The sequence below is a fragment of the Danio rerio genome, chromosome 13 (assembly GCF_052040795.2).
Source record: "Danio rerio strain M-AB ecotype USA chromosome 13, GRCz13ab, whole genome shotgun sequence".
Classification (NCBI taxonomy): domain Eukaryota; kingdom Metazoa; phylum Chordata; class Actinopteri; order Cypriniformes; family Danionidae; genus Danio; species Danio rerio.
The window spans coordinates 34,126,588-34,149,089 of NC_141033.1; the positions used below are offsets into that span (position 1 = coordinate 34,126,588).

Consider the following 22,502-nt stretch of genomic DNA (forward strand, 5'->3'; position numbering starts at 1 on the left):
TTTGCATGTTGTCATCCTATTCCATTATATTTATCTGCTCTGTTTTGGTGGCGCTGGATAGGCCGAGCTGTGCTTTGGAAAGGGTTTGGTTGAGTGCATGATGGAGCCCTCCAAATACAAAATCTTTAAACAAATTGATTAAATAAAAACAATATGGAGTGGGGCTGCACGATATTGGAAAAATTGGATATTGCGATAGTTTATTTTTCTGCGATTTAAATATTGCAATTTGAATAGCTCTGTTTGATGTTTTTTTGGGGAGTAATTGGGTAAAAAATGGAATAACCACAATGCAAAAAATAATGCTTTTCTTCTTGCTTTGTTCTGTTTCTAGTCCAAATATCTACACATTCTTAGGTCAAGTGAAAATATTGTTTTGTTTTTACCTTCAGAAGAAATTTAGTTTTTTTTTCTTTAAACAAGCAAAATTATCTGCCAATGTGGTATGTAAAATCTTGTTTTCGCTTTGGAATGTTGATATTTGGACTAGAAACAAGACAAAAAATTCAGAGTAAGAAAATCAGAGTAAGAAAATATCAATTTTGTATAAATAATTTAATAAAATAAATCTTTGTTACACCTCCAAACATCATTATTTTTGTGCTCAAATGTTCTAAACTCTTTTTAAACGCTCATTCACATGGAAACTACAAATCGTGTTCTGTGGCTCCTGGTTAACTATATTTCAGAATCAACATTGCATATCTTGCAGTGTGACTACTGCAGATGCGCACGCTGCGATATCAATGCTGAAACGATATATTGTGCAGCACTAATATAGAGTATTACAATAATAGTTTTAATGGATTATGTCTCTTGAATTCAGCACAGTTCTGACAAAAAGGTCAATAAATTATGATGTAATGTTTAGAGTAACCACGTTAACAAACTGAATACACTTAACATCTGTGAAATTGTATAGCTCCACAATACTGTCAGTTTCAACATTGCACCTGTAACAAAACAAATATTATGCAATATAAATATTAATACAATGAAAGCTAATTCATGTAGTCTTCACAGCTTTTTAATGTAATTAGTCAATCTAAAAAACAAATTTAAGCAATAAAACAAATAAAACTAGAAATGCATTTTGACCAAGAAATGCTTTAGAATATTTATAGGCGTACACATAATTGTAATTTACTGCATCACTCTTTTATAGATCTGGCATTTTAAAGCATCCATTTCTAAAAGTGAGCACACTAAAAAGATTGGTGTTAACCGGTATTTTACTTTATTTTTTATTTTTAAATAATACGTTTGGCATCCCTAGAGGCACAATCTGTATTTAATAAATCCTAACATTGTTCAGTTAGTAATCCTGAAATGTGTTTTTTTTTTCATATAGACTTGACTGATAGTGTGTAAGAACTGACTGAAAATCCGGTACCTCTGGTGCTCTTTACTACAGCACTCAGCTCTTGATTGTGATGTTTTTCATGACTACCAGCCTTGACCTGCCACACCTCAGGCTGCTCTTCCAGTCAGTGTCACAACCGTTTCAAAAACCAGTTCAGGCCTTCTTAAAATAACAATAGAAATATTCCTTTCAGTTTTGCCATGTTTCACTCCTTCAATATTTTATTTAAATCACATTCATGTTATTTTCGCATTTATAAGGGCCAGTTCAGCCTGTTAAGTGTGAACTCTGGTGGGTTGGTTTTTATGTTATTATGCTAAAGTGTTTATCTGTTGGTTGTATGTTTGTCTTTATGGGCGGTGTTTTGCTTTTAAGTGCAGCCTTAGATTGCTGGGGTTGGGTACACTTTAACAGCTACCCATCAATCCCAGAGAGATTGCTGTGACTCTAATGCTTGTTTTCCAAATACTGATTTTAATTAGGAAAATGAAGTCATTTGTCCAAGACTTTAGCACATCTAAATTTGGAAAACTATCAATAGAGCCACAATTAAATTTTATTTACATTTTTTTTTTCTTTCTGGAAATATTATAATTAATAAATAATGTTTGGAGCTAATGAATATTTCATCCTATTGTCAATATTTAGTCTTAATGCTTTTCTCTCAATCTTCTGTCTGTTCAAGTAATTGTAATAAACTTCTCTATTTACCAGCATATACCCTACCATTCAAAAGTTTGTCACCAGTAAGATTTTCATTTATGAAATGTGTGCTTTTATTCAGCAAAGCTGGCTTAAACTTTTGTTCAATCAATCTGTCTATCAGCCAATGCCACCTTTTGAATTTGTTCATGTAAGTCCCAAACACCTGTCCTGTGTCATGGTTTCATAAGAATAACTGTTTGTAATATTAATAATAATCAAAAATGTTCCTGAGCACAGTCTAGACCAGGGTAGCCTCCAGGGTTGTCGGTCCTGAAGGGCTGGTGACCTGCATATTTTAGCTCCAAGCCCATTTAAAAACACCTGAACCAGCTAATGAAGATCTTCCTAGGTATACTGGAAACTTCTAGGCTGGTGTGTTAAAGGAACTTGGAACTAAACTTTTGCAGGACACCATCCCTCCTGGACTGAGTTTGGGCACCCCTGATCTAGACTGATTTCTGAAGGGTCAAGTGATACTGACTACTAGAGTAACGATGCTGAAATAATACACTACACTGCCATGACTAGAATGCATTTTGAAGGTTAATTAAAGTTAAGTTGTAATTGTTCAAAATAAAATTATTTTTTCTTAATAAATACTGATAGCTAGGTCCACGCATAGTCTGCACTTGTAGAAATCCACAGATTTCCCCAGATTTTTAGCCCATAGTTTTTTTTTTACTTGTGTAAATTTTTATTTTTTTCAGATTTTTTATTAATTTCAGTAATGTTGTTGACTAATATGAAAATGTTCATATGATTTATTTACGATACAGTTTGTAAAGTAATATTTTCTGTCTTTTAGATGTGTTATGTTAGAGACTTGCTTTAAATAGATAAGTGTATTTATTTAGTGTATCTAAGTGTATTGGATTTGCATTGTAAACATTAACAGTTAAAAGGTATTATTTTTATTTTATATTCTTTAGTTAAAATAATTCAAAAATCATGTTACATCAATCCGCAAATGTTTTTTACATTTTTAAAATTAATTTTTTAATTTTTGCTGAAATAGTAAAAAATGTCCACAAATTCTGTCTGGCCCTACTGATAACATATTTGAATGGTAATATTCAGACATACACCTTATTCAGACACCCCCACCTTCTAAAATTCCAAAGTAGCCTGTTGGCACACAAACAACATCAAGTGCCGTAATTTCTGTCAGTTGCAATCAGCATATCAGTTTGGCCGTTTAAACCCAAGATTTGGATTCTTCCATCATTTTCATCAGCATTGCCTAAAATCATTGGTGATTTGTCTGTTTCATCTGTGTTTCATACTGTGACACACACGCATACATATGTGTTTTCCTGAGTGGCTAACAGTTGGAGCTTGGTGGCATCTCACAAGCTGCTCTCCTCCTCTCTCCATTCAAGGACTCTGCATCCACGGATGACATGTGGTAGCCCTGCACCTTTAAACACTGCACAGAGTTTACAACCCTCCAGAACCCTGCACAACAACCTTTCCTCCAGGACCCGGCACCAGAACCCTGCACAAAAACCCTCAACTACTACAGGACCTGCACAAGAACCCCTACTGCAGCCCGGCTCCGCTGCTCTGGACTGTTTGGAAAAAAGAGGAGGAGGAAGAGGAGGAGGAAGGGAACGAGGGCTCCCTCTTTGTTCACATAATGTTCCCTCTCAATGCAAGGCAATGGTACCTTCTGGAAATTTTCTGCATACTCTTGTCATCACTCTCTTCCTGAAACCTTTTATCCTTAACACAACCATCTTAAAAAAACAAAACGAAAACAAACAAAAAAATCCAACACATTATTTTTTTTTAATTCATTACATTTATTTTTGTTGGTGTAATTAATTTGATTCACATTTCCTTGTGTGTTTGTATATTTCAGCTTTTATTTCTGTGAAGTGCAATTGTCTTGTACAAAGAAAAGCCTGTATCAAATGCAGCTTGAGTTTTAAGTTTAAAAAAAAGAAAAAGAAAAATGATGCCCTGCCTGCTTTTCGTTTCCTCTCCAAACGCTGAAGCCCAACACATCTTCCTCTCATCTGCCTCCCCATTTTCTTACCTTTCTTTTCTTTTTTGTTTTTTTTTATCAAAATATAACTTTTTGTATTGTTACTTGTTAAGTGAAACGGGTAAATGATATGGGCTCACAGCACAGTAAAGTAAGCTTTTTTGTAAATCTCACAGCACAGATGACAGTAATCATGTTCATTCAGTACTACTGCTTTTTTTCTGGTGGGGTGGGTCTTTTTGTTTTGTCACTTTTTTGTTGAGGAAACCGCTTTAACTTACTGAAACTAAGCTGAAATTGTGTGCATGTTTGTGTGGGTGAGAGAACTAGAGATAAGAAATGAATGGTTGTGTGTGTTTGTGTGTACAGCTATAGAAAAAATTGAGATCATGTGAAAATTCTTAGTTTCATTGGATTTACAATTCATATGTAAATTGACTGTGTGTGTGTGTATATATATATATATATATATATATATATATATATATATATATATATATGCACTACCGGTCAAAAGTTTGGGGTCAGTAGGATTTTTAAAGGTTTTTAAATAAGCTTATCTTGCTGACCAAGGCTGCATTTATTTTATACAGTACAAATTGTGAAATGTTATTCCACTATAAAATAACTGTTCAAAAGTAGTTTATAATTTAATTTAATAATTTATTCCAGTGATTTTAAAGATAAACTTTAAACAGCTTCATTACTCCGGTCATCAGAGTAACATGATTCTTCAGAAATCACTGTAATATTAAAAGTAATAATGACTTGTAATAATGTCATTTGAAAATACATACAAAAACTAATAAGTATTTAAAAAGTATTTAACAATTTTTTTTTTACATATAACAAATGCCACCTTGATGAACAGAGTAATAAAAAAAAAAACCCTGATCTTTGACCAGTAGTGTATATGTATGTCTGTATACACAATGTACAGTAGTCAACAATTGAATTGGCTCAAGGTTTTTCAAAAAGGCAAGAATGTGTTGTTGATTAGTTTTGGGACCATTTTGATAAAAGGTTTTGATCCACTTCAGATGTTGACTACTATATATACATACATACATACATACATACATACACAAATGTACATATACACATAAATGCAGCCAAGCCCGAAAATAAATCATACCCCTGGCATATGAATCATTTTGGACTCGAGTGTGGGCGTATTTACAATATGGAAAAAAAATATTCTGCAAAAAAATAATACATTTTTCCTAAATTAAAAATAAAAATGTTGTCATGTACTGTATTAAATGACAATTAGTCAGAATAATAATAATATAAAAAACAATGCCATGTTTTCACACATGCTTATATTTTTTTCGACCACAAAATACCAATAATTCAGGCGAATAACCGAACACAACTGATTAAACATTAGGTATTTTGATCATCTGTCATTTTCTGCCAAAGAATGCTCTTAATTGACAGAATATTCATTTAAAGTTTGGAGGAAGGGTGACGCAGTGGCGTAGTAGGTAGTGCTGTCGCCTCACAGCAAGAAGGTCGCTGGTTTGAGCCTCAGCTGGGTCAGTTGGCATTTCTGTGTGGAGTTTGCATGTTCTCCCTGCGTTTGCATGGGTTTCCTCCGGATGCTCCGGTTTCCCCCACAGTCCAAAGACATGCGGTACAGGTGAATTGGGTAGGCTAAATTGTCTGTATGAGTGTGTATGGATGTTTCCCAGAGATGGGTTGCAGCTGGAAGGGCGTCCGCTGCGTAAAACATATGCTGGATAAGTTGGCGGTTCATTCCGCTGTGGCGACCCTGGATTAATATAGGGACTAAGCCGAAATTAAAATGAATGAATGAATGATGAGTTTGGAAGAAATGTTTTTAGACCTTTACAGGCATTAATGTTTCCTTGAAAACATGGCTGTACATCCAAAGAAACATTTCAAGTGGTCTCTTAATTTTTTTCCGCTGTACCTGTATGTTTGAAACACCAAATTATTTTAAGTTTATATGTATGTATGTATGTATGCATGTATGTGTATGTATGTATGTATGTATGTGTGTGTGTGTGTGTGTTTGTGTTTTGAGATAACCCTGATTTTCTCTTTTATTATCATCATCATCAACACTAGGACTCTACAGTGTTCTGCACTACTGCAGCTCTTGATTTTTAGTTGTATTGGCCTGGGAGGATCTTAAAGGATCTCTTGTGCTTGCTGGAAAAAAAAGGAATTAAGAAGCACTCAGCTGAGGCCCTCTTAAGTGTGTGTATGTATGTATGTTTGTCTGTGATTATTGTATGAATGGATGTGCAAGATGCATGTTTATTGTACTTAAAACAGTGTGGGTTTTAAAGGGGATATTTAGGCTTTTGACACAAATATATAAGGCTTTAGCTATAGCGCTCGCTCACCCATCTGCACTGCTGAGAGACTGACTGGTGAATGAATGCATTCTCAAATCAACACTTCACAAACTTTTTTCTTCTTCTGCTTAAACCATTTGCTTCATCTTGCATTGACTTGTATGGTAACTGATTATCCTTATTGGATTATTGTTTTTTTTGGATGTGGTGATTTTTATTTTTTTTTTCTTCAAAGAACAAATCCAGTGTGATGCAGTGAGCTGGTCTGATAGAAGCCGAATCCTGCATGTGTTCCTTTGACCAATAGGGAGCGCAACAGTACCGGTTGCTGCTAAAGTGTGTGTGATTGAATCATTTATTCATTCATTTGAATGCTCTTCGTTTATATTCTCCTGCACCTTTTCACCCCCTTCCCCCAAATGCTGTATGTAACATAGTTCCCGATGAATTAATAATCGTATTTTTCAGAGAGATTGTCACTTGTTCATTTGTCCTTAGAAATGTGACATGGTAAATCACACCTTGCGTCCTTACTCCCCCAGACTGAATTTTATGTACGGAATAGATAATATAAAAAGAAATTCCTTTTGCGTCTGATCAATACAATTTAGCATTTTTTTTTATCTAATCCTGTATATTTGCATTTTTAAAAAAGGATAGGTAAAATAAGTCTTACTCACAGGGTGATTCGGTAAAGTTTAAAACTAATATTGTAACAAAATGACAATCTAACAGTGTATATCTAATGTAAACGTAAAAGAAAATCTTCCTGTCTTCTCTATGCTTACGGCTTGTGTTATAACACGGGCTTAGAGATTGTTGTGTTTGTGTGTGGAATGGTGAGCTGTGCATTTTCCCCGGTGGAAGCTGAAATATTGTGTAATAGGAGGATTTACAAAATGAATCTAAAATTAACAGGACGTTTTAGGTTGGCCTTAGAGGCCAGGAAATGCTTCATGTGTCTTTTTAAAAAGCTTTTTTCTGTCCGCAACGCTGTGTGGAATCACTTTAGGAATGTAGACATGAGGAACGATGACTTTTAATAGGATGCTGGTGGTTTGCTTATAACCCTCCATTTGTTTGTATTTGAAAAGAACGTTGACGAATTATGTGACTGCATTTTGTTGAATGCAATTTTTAGATCTGTTAGATTGCTCATTGATTTTTAAATGGAGAGGGAAATCAAAATTAACTTAATGGTGGTCAAAAGCAAGGGTTTAAGTGAGGAAACGTTATGTAATGGCTTAAAGTGAAACATTCAAACCCACTTCTAGCTGATAGAGATGTTTATGAATGTGTTTTTACTATGTTGTTTCTTGTCACCCAAACTGACAAGTTTATTTCGCAAGGAATTTCAGTGACGCATGAACCATTGCATTTGTTAGATTTTTTTTTTTTTGACTAAATGTAACCCAGGTTACTGTAGTCCTTATCAAGCCCTTTAACCGAATAAATAAATAAGAACAATAAATGGAGTACATGTAAAATTATTTTATTTGTATTTTGTAATAGTCACAATGTTATCAATAAGAAAAAAAGAAACATTATATAATCGTAGAATGCAGATAAAATTAAATGCATCTATTTAACTGCGAGTGAAAAAAATACTAGCTCCGCCTCCCGGAATGACGTCATAAGCGCGTTGAGTTGAGAGAGAGGCAGAGTCACAGCGTGAGAGAGGAGTGAAACGAGAGAAACGTGAACAGCTGGAGCGAGCTCGCGGCCCGCGTCGTGTATAGCTGTAAAATTTGAGAAATTAGAAGTAAAACAAGCATTTGAAACTTGATTTAGTTGTTGTAATATACTATTGTCCGTACTCAAACCCCCAATCGCGTTTGGACCAAGGACAGGAATCGTCTGAAGCACAGATCTGATTACGCTGTATTTTTTTTTGGTTCATAAGTGATTTTTTCTTCAACTATAACTACTATATTTCTTGGTGAGTGAATTTTATTTTATTGTATTTCACTAAAAGTGATTGTTATAAGTCATTTATGGTGTAAATGGTTCATAAATATAGTCTGAATGTATGTTAAATGGTTAAAATGCACATTAATGTGAATCTAAGTGTGGATTAAGAGCAAATCTGCTGTTTAAATGTTTTTGGGAAGTGTATTAGTGTTACAAACGGACATCTGCAGTTGTCCATGTGCTCTTTTAGCATGTGCAAATGGCTCACATGTGTTTTGCTAACCGTGTGCTTAAACTAGCATGCTAACAGAATGTGAGTGCATCTATTAAGATGTTTTTTCAGTTTAATAGCTATATACAAATACGAAATTGCAATTGTAGTGAAGATAATGTGGTTTAATATGAGAGTTGATACTTTATTGTACATTTATCCTATTTTATTTAAATTGGTTAAGTTTATGTGATAACTGATTGTATGCACTGATTTATATTCATTGTTGAAAGGTGAATGGAAATTAATGGTGCCTTTCCACCTTGTCTTTTCAAGGTTGGGTTTTTTTTTGTGTGTTCTTTTCCTCTGTTTTGCTGTTCCATCTTCTCTGTTCGTGATCCTGACACCTGACATTTGGAGTGTGGAGTTCTAGAAGTCCAAAGTATTCTTGTTTCTGCCATCTTGGAGGACATTCGCTGTTGGTGGAAACTGGCGAGCCGCCCGGTTTTATGGAACCAATATTTCGTGTTGCCCAATTCATCTGATTGGTAGGAAATTTGAGTTTATATTTTCCATCGTCTATCGGACACAGGAACGACTGGAAGCCAGAGTCATATTTAGTTCTATTTTTCTGGAACTGAGCTACTAATCAGTGTTAAAACAAAACACTGCAACGGGTGCATTATAAACATTTGAGTTTATTGAACTGAACTTGAACATTTCGCAACCAAACAGTTGATCAATCATATTTGTTTGATGGACTAGTGAATCATTTTGCCGAATCACTTTGGTATCTGACAAGAAATTATTTTCTGGGTTCAATTTTCTAGCCGTTTTTTTTCCTAATTGAAGTGTTTCAATTATTACTATGGTCTTACTTACCTGAGGAGTGCTGAAGTTGTTTATATTTACCTTTTACATTTTGTTTTTGTGAAGAAAACACTTGACATAGTGTGAAAAGCCTTTATTTTATTTTATTACTTTATATTTGGGGAAATATACATTTCAAAGTCCAAATTTGAGAATAATTAGTTTGTTATTTTATTTAATTTATTTCATTTCTCACTAATATTTACAATATAAATCATATATATTTTGATACAAAAATTCCTGTCTTGTGTCATCATTTCCCTTGTCTTGCTGCAAAGTTGGCTCCAGAGCGAACTTAAACTTCTGATAACTTGGTCCAAAGTTGATAGTATAATATTGTAATCTCCTTGGTTTCTATATCGTGCGGGTTACAGTAAAGTTGGCGAGCCAGCCAGGAGTCTAATTATTGCAGCAAGGGTGTCAAACGACAAGAAAAAGGGAATTGTATCAGTAGCAAACCGTTTTAAAAATTTGAGCTGTCATAATGGATGTCGTAAGACGAGAAAATATAACTGTAGCGAACTCTCTCATAGTAAGCGGTCTAACGTTAACCGAGTTAGATAATGAGCTGGAAGCATATTTGCTGAGATACGGCTCTATCCGTCGCAATGTGATAATTGATGACCCAGCATCAGACTTTCACAAGCTGCTGATTGTGGAGTTTAATGAAAACTCTGCGTTTCAAACTTTGCATCCCCATTTGCCCCTGACTTTGGGAAGTCTTTCTGATCCAAGCATTACCTTTCGGGTACGCGCTTTAGCCGCTGTGTGTGACCCACCTGTCGTTAGCACTGCCACTGAAGGGTACCTTGAGCAATTGAAGGCCATAGCCAAAGAGAGTGGAAGGCCTTTCCAAACCGTGTTGCAGGAGGAGTTAGAGAAACTTAAAGAAACTCATTCAGTAGACCAAACTCTAGCAGAATCTCAAAAGATAGAGGTTGCTGACACACAGTCTAGAGATAACACTCTGATTTCTGAGTCACCTAATGTAGCAGAGATAGACCCCCAAGATTCCGAATCCAAAAACCCAACCAAGAATAGAATCATTTATGTGTCCCCGCCTTCACCCGAAACTACCGCTGATGATAACTTTACAACAGTTTTTCCTTCCTCTTCGACAAACATAATGGGCGATCCCCAGGTTCAAAGAATGGTAGTTGAGCATGTAGTAAAAACGAGTGATGCCATGATGTCTCAGCAGACATCCATTCGTCTTAGGGTCTTTTCAGGGAAGAGTCCCCGCCCCCCTAACGAACCTGATTATGACACCTGGCGTGCCAGTGTTGACTATTTACTTAATGACCCATCTATTTCAGACCTGCATAGAACACGTAAAATCCTGGACAGTCTCTTACCTCCAGCTGCAGATGTAGTTAAACATGTGCGTCCCCCAGCCCTTCCTGCTGTCTATCTTGAGTTGCTGGAGTCCGTTTATGGTTCTGTTGAAGATGGAGACGAACTGTTAGCAAAACTAATGGGTACTTTTCAGAATCAAAATGAAAAATCATCCGACTATCTCCATCGCCTTCAAGTCCTGTTAAGCGCAGTAATCAGGCGAGGTGGTATAAAAGAGAGTGAACGTGACCGTTATCTTTTAAAACAGTTCTGTAGAGGGTGCTGGGATAGCCGCCTCATTGTTGATCTTCAGCTTGAGAAAAAAGAGGGCCAGTTACTTACCTTCGCTGAATTAACCATACTAATTCGAACTCAGGAAGACAAAAATGCTTCTAAGGAGGAGCGTATGAGGAAACACTTTGGGATGACAAAGCCAGTAAATGTTTACCCAAAGACACGAGCTATCTCAAACCAAGTGTCAGCTTGTGCATGCGACGTGTCTAGCCCTTATAGTTCCGAAGCAGGATCTTTAAAGAAACAAGTCGCAGAAATTCAAGCTCAAGTCGCCACTTTAAAACAGTCTCCTGATAAAAAGAGTATTAAAGGTCAATCAGAAAGGGCTGAGTTAGTTGCTTTAAAGAGGACTGTTGAAGACCTTTGCGTTCAGGTGGCTGCTGTAAAAGCATCTGTTGCTGAGGGACTAAAAGGGAACAATCCAGCGCAATCAGAAATTGCCAGATTGCAGCGACAGGTAGCAGAGCTACAAGCACAAGGTATTGTACAGAAAGCATATCAAGCTCCTCATATGCAGAGATCTCCTGGAACTGAAATTGGCAGAGCTCTCAAGAAAGAGCCTTTAAGAACTAACAGACCTAGGCCAGGGTACTGTTTTCGATGCGGAGATGATGGGCATTTGGCAGTCAACTGTGAAAACCCTGCAAATCCTCCAAAAGTTGAGGAAAAGCGGCTCAAGCTGAGAGAGCAGCAGCATCAGTGGGATATCCTACATGGAAGACCCGCCCAGTTTTTAAACTAGGTGAGGTCTCTATAGCGGGGCATATGGAGGCCAAACTTTATAATAGCCGCCCTGGATGTTATAAACAGATACCCGAGCTCAGTCAAACCACTGTGTCTTTCAAACATTTACCCAAAGGTCTGGTAGGAACCAAATGTACAGCCCAAGTCACCATTGGGGGGATGGAGGTAAACTGCCTTTTAGACACGGGGTCGCAGGTCACCACAATACCCCATTCGTTTTACAAAGCACATTTATCTGATTTCCCTTTGGAGCCCTTGAAAAATCTACTGGAGGTAGAAGGAGCTAATGGACAGGCTGTGCCATATTTAGGGTACATCGAACTTACCTTGAAATTCCCCAAAGAATTCATTGGGGCAGAGGTTGAGGTTCCTACATTAGCTTTAGTTGTTCCAGATTTAACCAGTTTTTCCCAAATTTTAGTTGGAACAAACTCGTTAGATGTGCTTTATGGTAAATGTGCTCAAGATTGTGCAGCTGATGTCAAGTCTAGTTTTCCTGGCTATCAAGCTGTGCTTAAAGTGTTGGAAGCTAGATGGAGGCAGGCCAGCAGTAAAACCCTTGGTTATGTAAAATTCAAGGGAAACTCCCCTGAGATAGTACCTGCAGGAGGAATGGTGGTGTTAGAGGGTCAAGCCCATTTTAATGGTCCCCACACAGAAAAACTGGTAACACTCGAACCACCCTCCATTCCTTTGCCCAATGGTCTTCTTATTGCTAGTTGCTTGCACACATTACCAAATAAACGTCTTTCCAAGCTGTCAGTTCTGTTAAGAAATACCACGCAAACTGACATAGCAGTTCCTCCTAAAGTCATGTTAGCCGAGATTCATGCTATTCAAAGTGTCCTGAACCAGCATCATCAGAGTTCAGATGCTAAAGCTGAAGAGTCAATACCCACCTGTGCCAACTTAACATTTGACTTTGGCGACTCTCTGCCCACGACCTGGAAAGAAAGGATAACAAAACTGTTAAACTCTATGCCGGAAGTTTTCTCCCTGCATGATTTGGATTTTGGTCACACAAAGAAGGTCAAGCACCAAATAAAGTTAAACGACGAGACACCATTCAAACAAAGGGCCAGGCCCATACATCCCCAAGACATAGACGCTGTGAGGAGGCACCTCCAAGAGTTGCTAGTTACTGGTGTTATCCGTGAGTCTGATTCTCCATTTGCTTCACCCATAGTTGTTGTCCGGAAAAAGGATGGCTCAGTGCGGCTATGTGTTGACTTCCGGAAGCTAAATGCACAGACAATAAAAGACGCCTATGCGTTACCAAATTTAGAGGAGGCTTTCTCCACACTGACGGGCTCAAAATGGTTTTCTGTGCTCGATCTGAAGTCTGGGTTTTATCAGATAGAGATGGAGGAAGTTGATAAGGCCAAGACTGCATTTGTCTGTCCACTTGGCTTCTGGGAGTTCAACCGTATGCCGCAGGGAATTACAAATGCCCCTAGCACCTTTCAAAGGATTATGGAACGGTGCATGGGAGATCTAAATCGGAAGCAAGTCCTTGTCTTTATTGATGACCTCATTGTTTTTTCTGATACTTTAGAGGAACATGAGTCCCGGTTGTTGCAAGTCCTAAACCGACTTAAGGAGTATGGATTGAAATTGTCACCTGAGAAGTGCCGGTTCTTCCAAACCTCAGTGAAGTACCTTGGCCACATTGTTTCTCACAATGGGGTGGAAACAGACCCTGCAAAGGTAGAAGCTTTAAAGACCTGGCCAAGGCCAAGAAACCTAAAAGAGCTAAGGTCCTTTTTAGGCTTCGCTGGATATTACAGGAGGTTTGTGCGTGACTTTTCAAAGATAGTTAAACCGTTAACTGACCTTACTGCAGGATATCCTCCTCTTAGAAAGAGTTGTAACACGAAGCAGAAAGACTGTGAATATTTCAATCCCAAAGCGGAATTTGACACTCGATGGACTACAGACTGTCAGGATGCATTTGACTCCATAATCGACAATCTCACATCTGCACCTATATTGGGCTTTGCAAACCCCAAACATCCCTATGTGCTACACACCGATGCAAGTACCACCGGGCTCGGTGCAGCTTTGTACCAAGAACAAGAGGGGCAGCTGCGAGTCATAGCTTATGCTAGTAGAGGGTTGACTAAAGGTGAGAGCAGGTACCCTGCACATAAACTTGAATTTTTAGCGCTAAAATGGGCTGTAACTTCCAAGTTTAATGACTACCTTTACGGTGCAGAATTTACTGTTGTGACAGATAGCAACCCTCTAACATATATATTAACTTCGGCAAAACTTGACGCTACCAGTTACCGCTGGTTGTCCAGTCTATCGACTTATAATTTTAAGCTGCAGTACAGGGCAGGGAGTCAAAACCAAGATGCAGATGGTCTCTCTCGAAGGCCACATGGTGAGCTTGTGGATGACCTAACCTCACTAAAAGAGAGGGAAAGGATTAGGCAATTCACTTTGCACCATCTTATGGAGTCAGAAGATGAGTCACCTGTTGTGATGGCAGAAGTAGTGAAAGCGATCTGCGAAAAGCATCAAGTAGTTGGGTCACCCCAAGGACTCCATTGTATCCCTTCGGTTACTTTGGTTGAGTCTCTTACCCACTGTGTGGATGTCCTTCCATACGAGTTCCAGCATGAGGATGAACATGGTCTCCCAAGTCTCCCTCATCTCTCACAAGCTGCTTTGGCAGAGTTGCAGAGAAAGGATCCAGAGTTGAAAATTGTCATTGAAAGAGTGGAAAGTGGGGTTAAGCCTTGTAAGTTAAAGGAAATATCTTCTGCTGTGAGCTTATGGTTAAAGGAATGGAAGCGTCTTGAGTTGAGGAGTAATGTTCTGTACAGAAAGAGGCAGGAACACGGAGCTTCATCATACCAGTTGGCTTTACCTACCTCACTTAGAAACACCGTATTACAGAGTCTCCATGATGACATGGGTCATCTTGGTATTGAACGAACACTGGATCTTGTGAGGACAAGATTCTTTTGGCCGAAAATGTCTCATGCAGTGGTACAGAAGGTAAAAACCTGTGAACGCTGTGTTCGGCGGAAAACACCTCCTGAAAAAGCAGCTCCTTTGGTTAATATTCAAACAAGTAGGCCCCTTGAGTTGGTGTGCATTGATTTCCTATCCTTAGAGCCGGACCAAAGCAACACTAAGAACATTCTGGTCATCACTGACCATTTTACAAAGTATGCTATGGCCATGCCTACTCGAAACCAAACTGCCCAAACAGTTGCGAAAAGTCTTTGGGACCACTTCTTAATACACTATGGGTTTCCCGAGAAGCTGCATAGTGACCAAGGAGCCGACTTTGAGTCACGTACTGTCAAGGAGCTGTGTAAGGTTGCAGGAATACACAAGGTCAGAACAACCCCATACCACCCTAGGGGGAATCCAGTGGAACGATTTAATCGTACACTGCTCCAAATGCTTGGAACACTGGAAAATGAGAGGAAATCTAGGTGGAAGGAGTATGTAAAACCCCTAGTGCATGCCTATAATTGCACCAGGCATGACACAACTGGATATACTCCCTACGAGCTTATGTTTGGGCGACAACCTCGTCTTCCTGTTGACTTGGCATTCGGGTTGCCAGTGGACACTCCCAACAAGTCTCACTCACAGTATGTGGAAAACTTGAAGAATCGTTTACGTGAAAGTTACGAGATGGCTACCAAAAATGCTGAAAAGATTGCAGAACGTAACAAGCAAAGGTTTGACAAGCATGTAGTTGCCTTAACTCTGGAAGAAGGTGACCGAGTTCTCGTGAGGAATGTGCGTTTGCGAGGCAAACATAAATTAGCTGACAAATGGGAGCAAAATGTTCATGTTGTTGTCAAGAAAGCACATAACCTACCGGTGTATACTGTCAAACCAGAAGGAAAGGATGGTCCGTTACGAACTTTACACCGTGACCTCTTGTTACCCTGTGGATTTTTGCAATCAAATAAGCTTGTAGAACCTCCAAAACAGAAACCAGCCAGGAAGCCTCTAACCAGATTTTCCCTCAACAATGAGATGCAGGAATCAGACTTAATTTCCGAAAACTCAGAATCTGAGGAGGAACACATCGTCAGTAATGTGCCAGAAGGAACATTAAGTTTTGAAACTCAAATTATTGTTGGTCCTGAGTACATACCAGTTGGGGAGTCTGGTGTTAGCTTAACAGTCCTCGATCCTGCTGTGGAAGACGTGTCTGTTCCGGAATCTGTAGTAAGTAATCCAGAAGAACCTGCAAAGAAACACTTACCTGGTGTGGAACCTGTGGAAAAAGAAACAAATGAGTTAATTGAAGTGGAAAAAAATTCCAATGCACTTGAGTCAAGTGACACTGTGCCAATTGTCCTGACTGAGAAAAACTCAGAGTCAGAGCAATCCTCAGAGCTTTGGAGTGAGTCCCCTGATCAAACAGCCAAGAATGTGCTAGATAGTTTTGAGTGGGAAACTGAACAAAATCTGATACCCAGCAATGTGGGACATACTGAAATTTTGCAGAATGAGCAACCCACTTGTAATGAACCAGATGATATTTTACTCAGACGATCACAGAGGGAGCGACGGCCTCCCAAGAAGTTTGAATATCCCCAGTTAGGGAATCCACTTACCTTAGTTATACAGTCTTTGTTACAAGGCCTTGATACAGCTCTCTGTTCTTCTTTAGAGAAGTCAGTTGTTGCTCCAGTGCGTCATCTGTGAATACTGTTTGCTGTGCAATGCAAAGGGACTTGCATGTATTCGAGAGGGGAGGGTGTAACCCAGGTTACTGTAGTCCTTATCAAGCCCTTTAACCGAATAAATAAATAAGAACAATAAATGGAGTACATGTAAAATTATTTTATTTGTATTTTGTAATAGTCACAATGTTATCAATAAGAAAAAAAGAAACATTATATAATCGTAGAATGCAGATAAAATTAAATGCATCTATTTAACTGCGAGTGAAAAAAATACTAGCTCCGCCTCCCGGAATGACGTCATAAGCGCGTTGAGTTGAGAGAGAGGCAGAGTCACAGCGTGAGAGAGGAGTGAAACGAGAGAAACGTGAACAGCTGGAGCGAGCTCGCGGCCCGCGTCGTGTATAGCTGTAAAATTTGAGAAATTAGAAGTAAAACAAGCATTTGAAACTTGATTTAGTTGTTGTAATATACTATTGTCCGTACTCAAACCCCCAATCGCGTTTGGACCAAGGACAGGAATCGTCTGAAGCACAGATCTGATTACGCTGTATTTTTTTTTGGTTCATAAGTGATTTTTTCTTCAACTATAACTACTATATTTCTTGGTGAGTGAATTTTATTTTATTGTATTTCACTAAAAGTGATTGTTATAAGTCATTTATGGTGTAAATGGTTCATAAATATAGTCTGAATGTATGTTAAATGGTTAAAATGCACATTAATGTGAATCTAAGTGTGGATTAAGAGCAAATCTGCTGTTTAAATGTTTTTGGGAAGTGTATTAGTGTTACAAACGGACATCTGCAGTTGTCCATGTGCTCTTTTAGCATGTGCAAATGGCTCACATGTGTTTTGCTAACCGTGTGCTTAAACTAGCATGCTAACAGAATGTGAGTGCATCTATTAAGATGTTTTTTCAGTTTAATAGCTATATACAAATACGAAATTGCAATTGTAGTGAAGATAATGTGGTTTAATATGAGAGTTGATACTTTATTGTACATTTATCCTATTTTATTTAAATTGGTTAAGTTTATGTGATAACTGATTGTATGCACTGATTTATATTCATTGTTGAAAGGTGAATGGAAATTAATGGTGCCTTTCCACCTTGTCTTTTCAAGGTTGGGTTTTTTTTTGTGTGTTCTTTTCCTCTGTTTTGCTGTTCCATCTTCTCTGTTCGTGATCCTGACACCTGACATTTGGAGTGTGGAGTTCTAGAAGTCCAAAGTATTCTTGTTTCTGCCATCTTGGAGGACATTCGCTGTTGGTGGAAACTGGCGAGCCGCCCGGTTTTATGGAACCAATATTTCGTGTTGCCCAATTCATCTGATTGGTAGGAAATTTGAGTTTATATTTTCCATCGTCTATCGGACACAGGAACGACTGGAAGCCAGAGTCATATTTAGTTCTATTTTTCTGGAACTGAGCTACTAATCAGTGTTAAAACAAAACACTGCAACGGGTGCATTATAAACATTTGAGTTTATTGAACTGAACTTGAACATTTCGCAACCAAACAGTTGATCAATCATATTTGTTTGATGGACTAGTGAATCATTTTGCCGAATCACTTTGGTATCTGACAAGAAATTATTTTCTGGGTTCAATTTTCTAGCCGTTTTTTTTCCTAATTGAAGTGTTTCAATTATTACTATGGTCTTACTTACCTGAGGAGTGCTGAAGTTGTTTATATTTACCTTTTACATTTTGTTTTTGTGAAGAAAACACTTGACATAGTGTGAAAAGCCTTTATTTTATTTTATTACTTTATATTTGGGGAAATATACATTTCAAAGTCCAAATTTGAGAATAATTAGTTTGTTATTTTATTTAATTTATTTCATTTCTCACTAATATTTACAATATAAATCATATATATTTTGATACAAAAATTCCTGTCTTGTGTCATCATTTCCCTTGTCTTGCTGCAAAGTTGGCTCCAGAGCGAACTTAAACTTCTGATAACTTGGTCCAAAGTTGATAGTATAATATTGTAATCTCCTTGGTTTCTATATCGTGCGGGTTACATAAATATGCGTCACAAGCCATTTGATGCCCCGTATTTTGGGTTTATGCTCTGAAATCCTATTTTCGTGGTCGCTAGCTTTGTAGTGTTGGTAGTTCATTTCAGCTGATTTATCCAGACCTGCCTTTTAATGTAAAAACCAAGTGATTAATGCAGCCTTAATGCCTCCTGCAAAACCCAACCCCCCAAACCCCTCGGGCTTTACTCCGATACTACAGAGCCTGTACAAAACACACCGCAGTTTGTTTGTTTTTTTGTGTGCTAAAGGGAACTAATTTTCTAGCACGGTGTGTAAATCTAGTGGTTCAGCCTCACACATGCACGCATATGGTATTTTACTCTGGTGAAATCCCACCTCCTACACCCCAACAGGATTATGATTATTATTTTTGCTGATTTCAGTCATCTGCTGTCCTCATAAGCTAAGCTATTTTTGTTAAATAATTGATATGTATATTTGTATTCATTTATAAATATGTACACAAAATGAAGTGAGTAATCAAGGATAATCTCTCCTCCCTGTAACCCACTGTGACCCACTGGTCATCCTCTAACTGTTCCACTGTCCATTTTTTTTTTGTTGTTGTTTTAATCTTTTCAGACTGGAAATAAACCTATTTTATTTGAGATCATCTGTGTAGTTTCTTTTTCTTTCACAAAAGGCTTGTTTTATATCAGATTGATGATTAAATATATGAAATTACAGCTCATGATCAATGACAGAAATGGGTATAACACTTTTTTATTAGTATTTTAATACTGAGATTGTTGTGTAAACTTTCTTTTGACTTATGACTTTTTTAAAGTCATAAATAAATAAAGCACATCCCTTTACAACTGTAAAGTTAACAATAAATATATAAAAGCAAAATCAACCATTACAGAAATGATTCATTATCAAGAAACAAATAATTATTTCCACTGTAAAGATTATTGAATGTTTGGCAATATTGTTGATTTAAACTTAATTTCAAACCCTTTGGTTACCTTAAATCATTGAGTGTCAGATACAGATTTTTATAAATCATTTCTCACAATGTTAGATTTACTTGACATTATTTTTTACAAAAAAACATATTTCATATTTCAAAGATACACATTCTAAAGGTGCCACTGACTTGAAATTTTTTACCAGATGTTTTTAACAACCAAATGTATCCATATATGCAAAGAAAACAATATTAATTAGTTTACAAATTAGGTTATGTATAATAAAATGCAATGTCACGAAAGGGAGGTGAAATCTCTCAGTCGTTCTTCTGCAACCCTCTTCCCTTCGTCATTGTAAATTAATATTAGCTGCTTCAGTCCAATATTCACATTCAGGGTGATGAAGATGAACCCAGGGTGGACATTTCAGCAAGATCCAAAACACAGCCAAGGAAAGTCAAATGCTTTCAGAGAAAGAAAATCAAGCTGTAGAATGGCCCAGCCAATCACCTGACTTAAATCCAACATAAAATATAAATTAAAGATCAGATTTTGGCTGTTGAGACCCGAAGAACCATCAAGAGTTTTACAAGTTGAAGTCTGTGAAAAAATCACCTGAGTAATTCATGTGACATCATTCTCCGTATGAGAGGCACTTTAAGCAGGCATCATTAAAAAATCCTTTTCTATCAAGTATTTAACACTTTCCATGTGTCATTCCATTCTTATTACACGTAACTAATGTTTCAGAATTTTTTTGTAGTTTATTTATTATTTGGGTTTTAATCAAAATCTGGTTTAAGTATGTCAACAGCTCCTTTAGAATTATTATTCCCTGGAAAAATGATGACGTGTTCAGTACTTTGTGTCAGTACTTTTTTCGCTGTATCTGTTACTCCTCTTTGTGGACACATAGTCAGCCCTTGAAAGTTCTCTTTACCAAGTCTTTTTATTGCTTTTCAGTAAATGGAATTGAATTCAGATAGATGCGTTTCTGAAACTCTCCAAACTCAATGTAGATACTCATGCCCTAAAGATCTTGCAAATATCCCCACTAATATAACTCAAAGACCTGCAAAAAGAGCTAAGGTTACTTCAGACCTTTATTACTAGATCTTTCAGACCTCTAAGTTTAATAAAATATATTTAAAAAAAATCTTTTGTGTCTTTGTTTTAGTGGGGGTGTGGCTTCTTATGGGATGGTCTAATAAACAATTAAAAAAACATAATTGGCATCATAGTTGATGTAAGAGATTTACATGTTGGTAAAAAGTGCTTTTATGCATTCATATTCATATTATACTGTCTGGTGTTATTACGAAGTAGCAGAAATCCTAAATATGAGTCATTTAGAGATTTGACCTCAATACTTGAGAACCAGCAACATTTTATGAGTGATTTGTTATAGTCTGACTACAGTGTCCTTGAGAAGTAATTAAACACTTTAATTTTAGAGCTGAATTGCTGCTCTAACAGATTTTCTTTCATTTACCTTTCATATGGTGATGAATTTGTAAAGTGATTATTGATGTTTCATTTTGGCATTGAATAGAAAAGCAAATGTACATCTTTTGTGCAACATATTTTTGGACATTACAGAAGTGGTCAATTAAAATGCAGAGTAACAGTAAAAGGATTTTAGATACCTGAGAGATGTCCTATAGATTATCATTTTATCTTTATGAGACAAAGAAACAGGCGTGTGTAGATGGTATGCAGAGTTTTACTTTTCAGCCAAACTTTTAATTGCAAAATTCTTATCACATATGGTGTTCCTGATGTATCTGGGTGATCTTTTATGCCAATTCTCTGATCATTTAGAGATTAAAGGTTAAACGTTTCAGTCCTTGAACTGTCTGTGTTTTAGTCACCAGTTGGGGGCAGTGTGTGTTGGACAGAATGAAGAAGATTTGAGTGATGCCACTGTCAAAACTAAAGTTAGTTCGTTTAGAACAGATCACTGTTAAAATAACAGCAATCTGAATGTCATACAGAAAAATCAAGATATAATAATAATATAATTTCTTAAGGGTTTTTATATGCAGGTGCACACTTTGCCATATAGCGGTGACTTTGAGTAACAATGAATGTTGCTCAGGTGTTCAATTGCATTTGCAAAAATTAAATTATTATCTGACACACTAAATTACTTAAGAGATTTACCTAGTTCACCCAAACAAAGAAAATTCTGTCATCATTCATTTACTCAAGACACTTAAAACCTGTTTCTGTGGAATAAAAGATGGTATTTTGATTTAAAAAAAAAAAAATATTAATAATAAATCTTGGGGGGGGGGGGGGGGGGGTTGGGGGTTATAATAAAATTTTATTTATTTTACAATTTTTTAGCATTTTTTAATTAAAGAGCATGTACACACACAGAGCTTTTATGAGTTGACTCAACTGCTTTGAGAACCAATTGGATTGTTGAAAAACGGGCGTTGTTAGCAAATTTGAGGAAGATTGACGAATGGACAAATTCAGAGCAGAAACGATACACTATCCCCGCCCTCATCAATTCCATGTGACCAGGAAGTGAAGAAAGAAGGAGGGAGGTTATGGTATTTAATTAAAGTTTATGTGGGAAAATGATTTTTTCAAATTAATAAAGTGCACAGGTACTTTGTTTATAACAAGAACTATATACAAATTACAATATGAAAAGTATATTTTGATTTCAAGACAACTTTAAATTGTTAGTTCATATGAATTTGTATTTATACACTGTAAAACAATCAACTTTTTAAATGAAATGAGTGTAGTTAACTCAGAATCTACTGAAGTTAATTCTACTCATTTGAGAATAGTTTTGAACTCAGTGTTGAAGGTCATGAGTTAACTAAATACCTTATTACTTCAACCTAAATGGAGTCAGTTCACAGTACTATAGATTAAATTTTTACCTCAAGCGTTTACTGTAATCAAATTGCTTCATTTACTCAAATAGATTGAGTTCACAGTACTCATTAGGATTTTAGTTATAGCCTAGTTATAGTTTTTGAACTTAAATAGCTTGTTGCAATTGGTTTTCTCAAATAGATTGAGTTACCTTAACTCTTTGGGTTTTACAGTGTACATTTTGGAATGGTTTGCTCATTCCCCAATAAGGTTTAGGTTTAAGGACATGTC

General features: G+C 36.9%; 1 protein-coding gene and 1 long non-coding RNA gene across 5 annotated transcripts in view; one reads left to right on the forward strand and one right to left on the reverse strand.

Moving 5' to 3' along the window:
- ppm1aa (protein phosphatase, Mg2+/Mn2+ dependent, 1Aa) overlaps positions 1 to 22,502 on the forward strand; it is a 45,048-nt gene that overhangs the window by 13,509 nt on the left and 9,037 nt on the right. Inside the window, exon 6 of one of the 4 annotated variants that reach the window (XM_087277485.1) lies at positions 3,448 to 4,686. In XM_087277485.1, coding sequence (XP_087133611.1) covers positions 3,448 to 3,477 — 30 coding nt within the window. In that variant the 3' untranslated portion in view covers positions 3,478 to 4,686. 4 annotated transcript variants of the gene reach the window in all.
- LOC147841151 (uncharacterized) lies at positions 5,465 to 21,630 on the reverse strand. Its single transcript, XR_015506087.1, has 2 exons — positions 18,445 to 21,630; positions 5,465 to 7,783 (listed from the first exon to the last, which is right to left on the reverse strand). It is a non-coding gene; the product is annotated as an uncharacterized LOC147841151 (long non-coding RNA).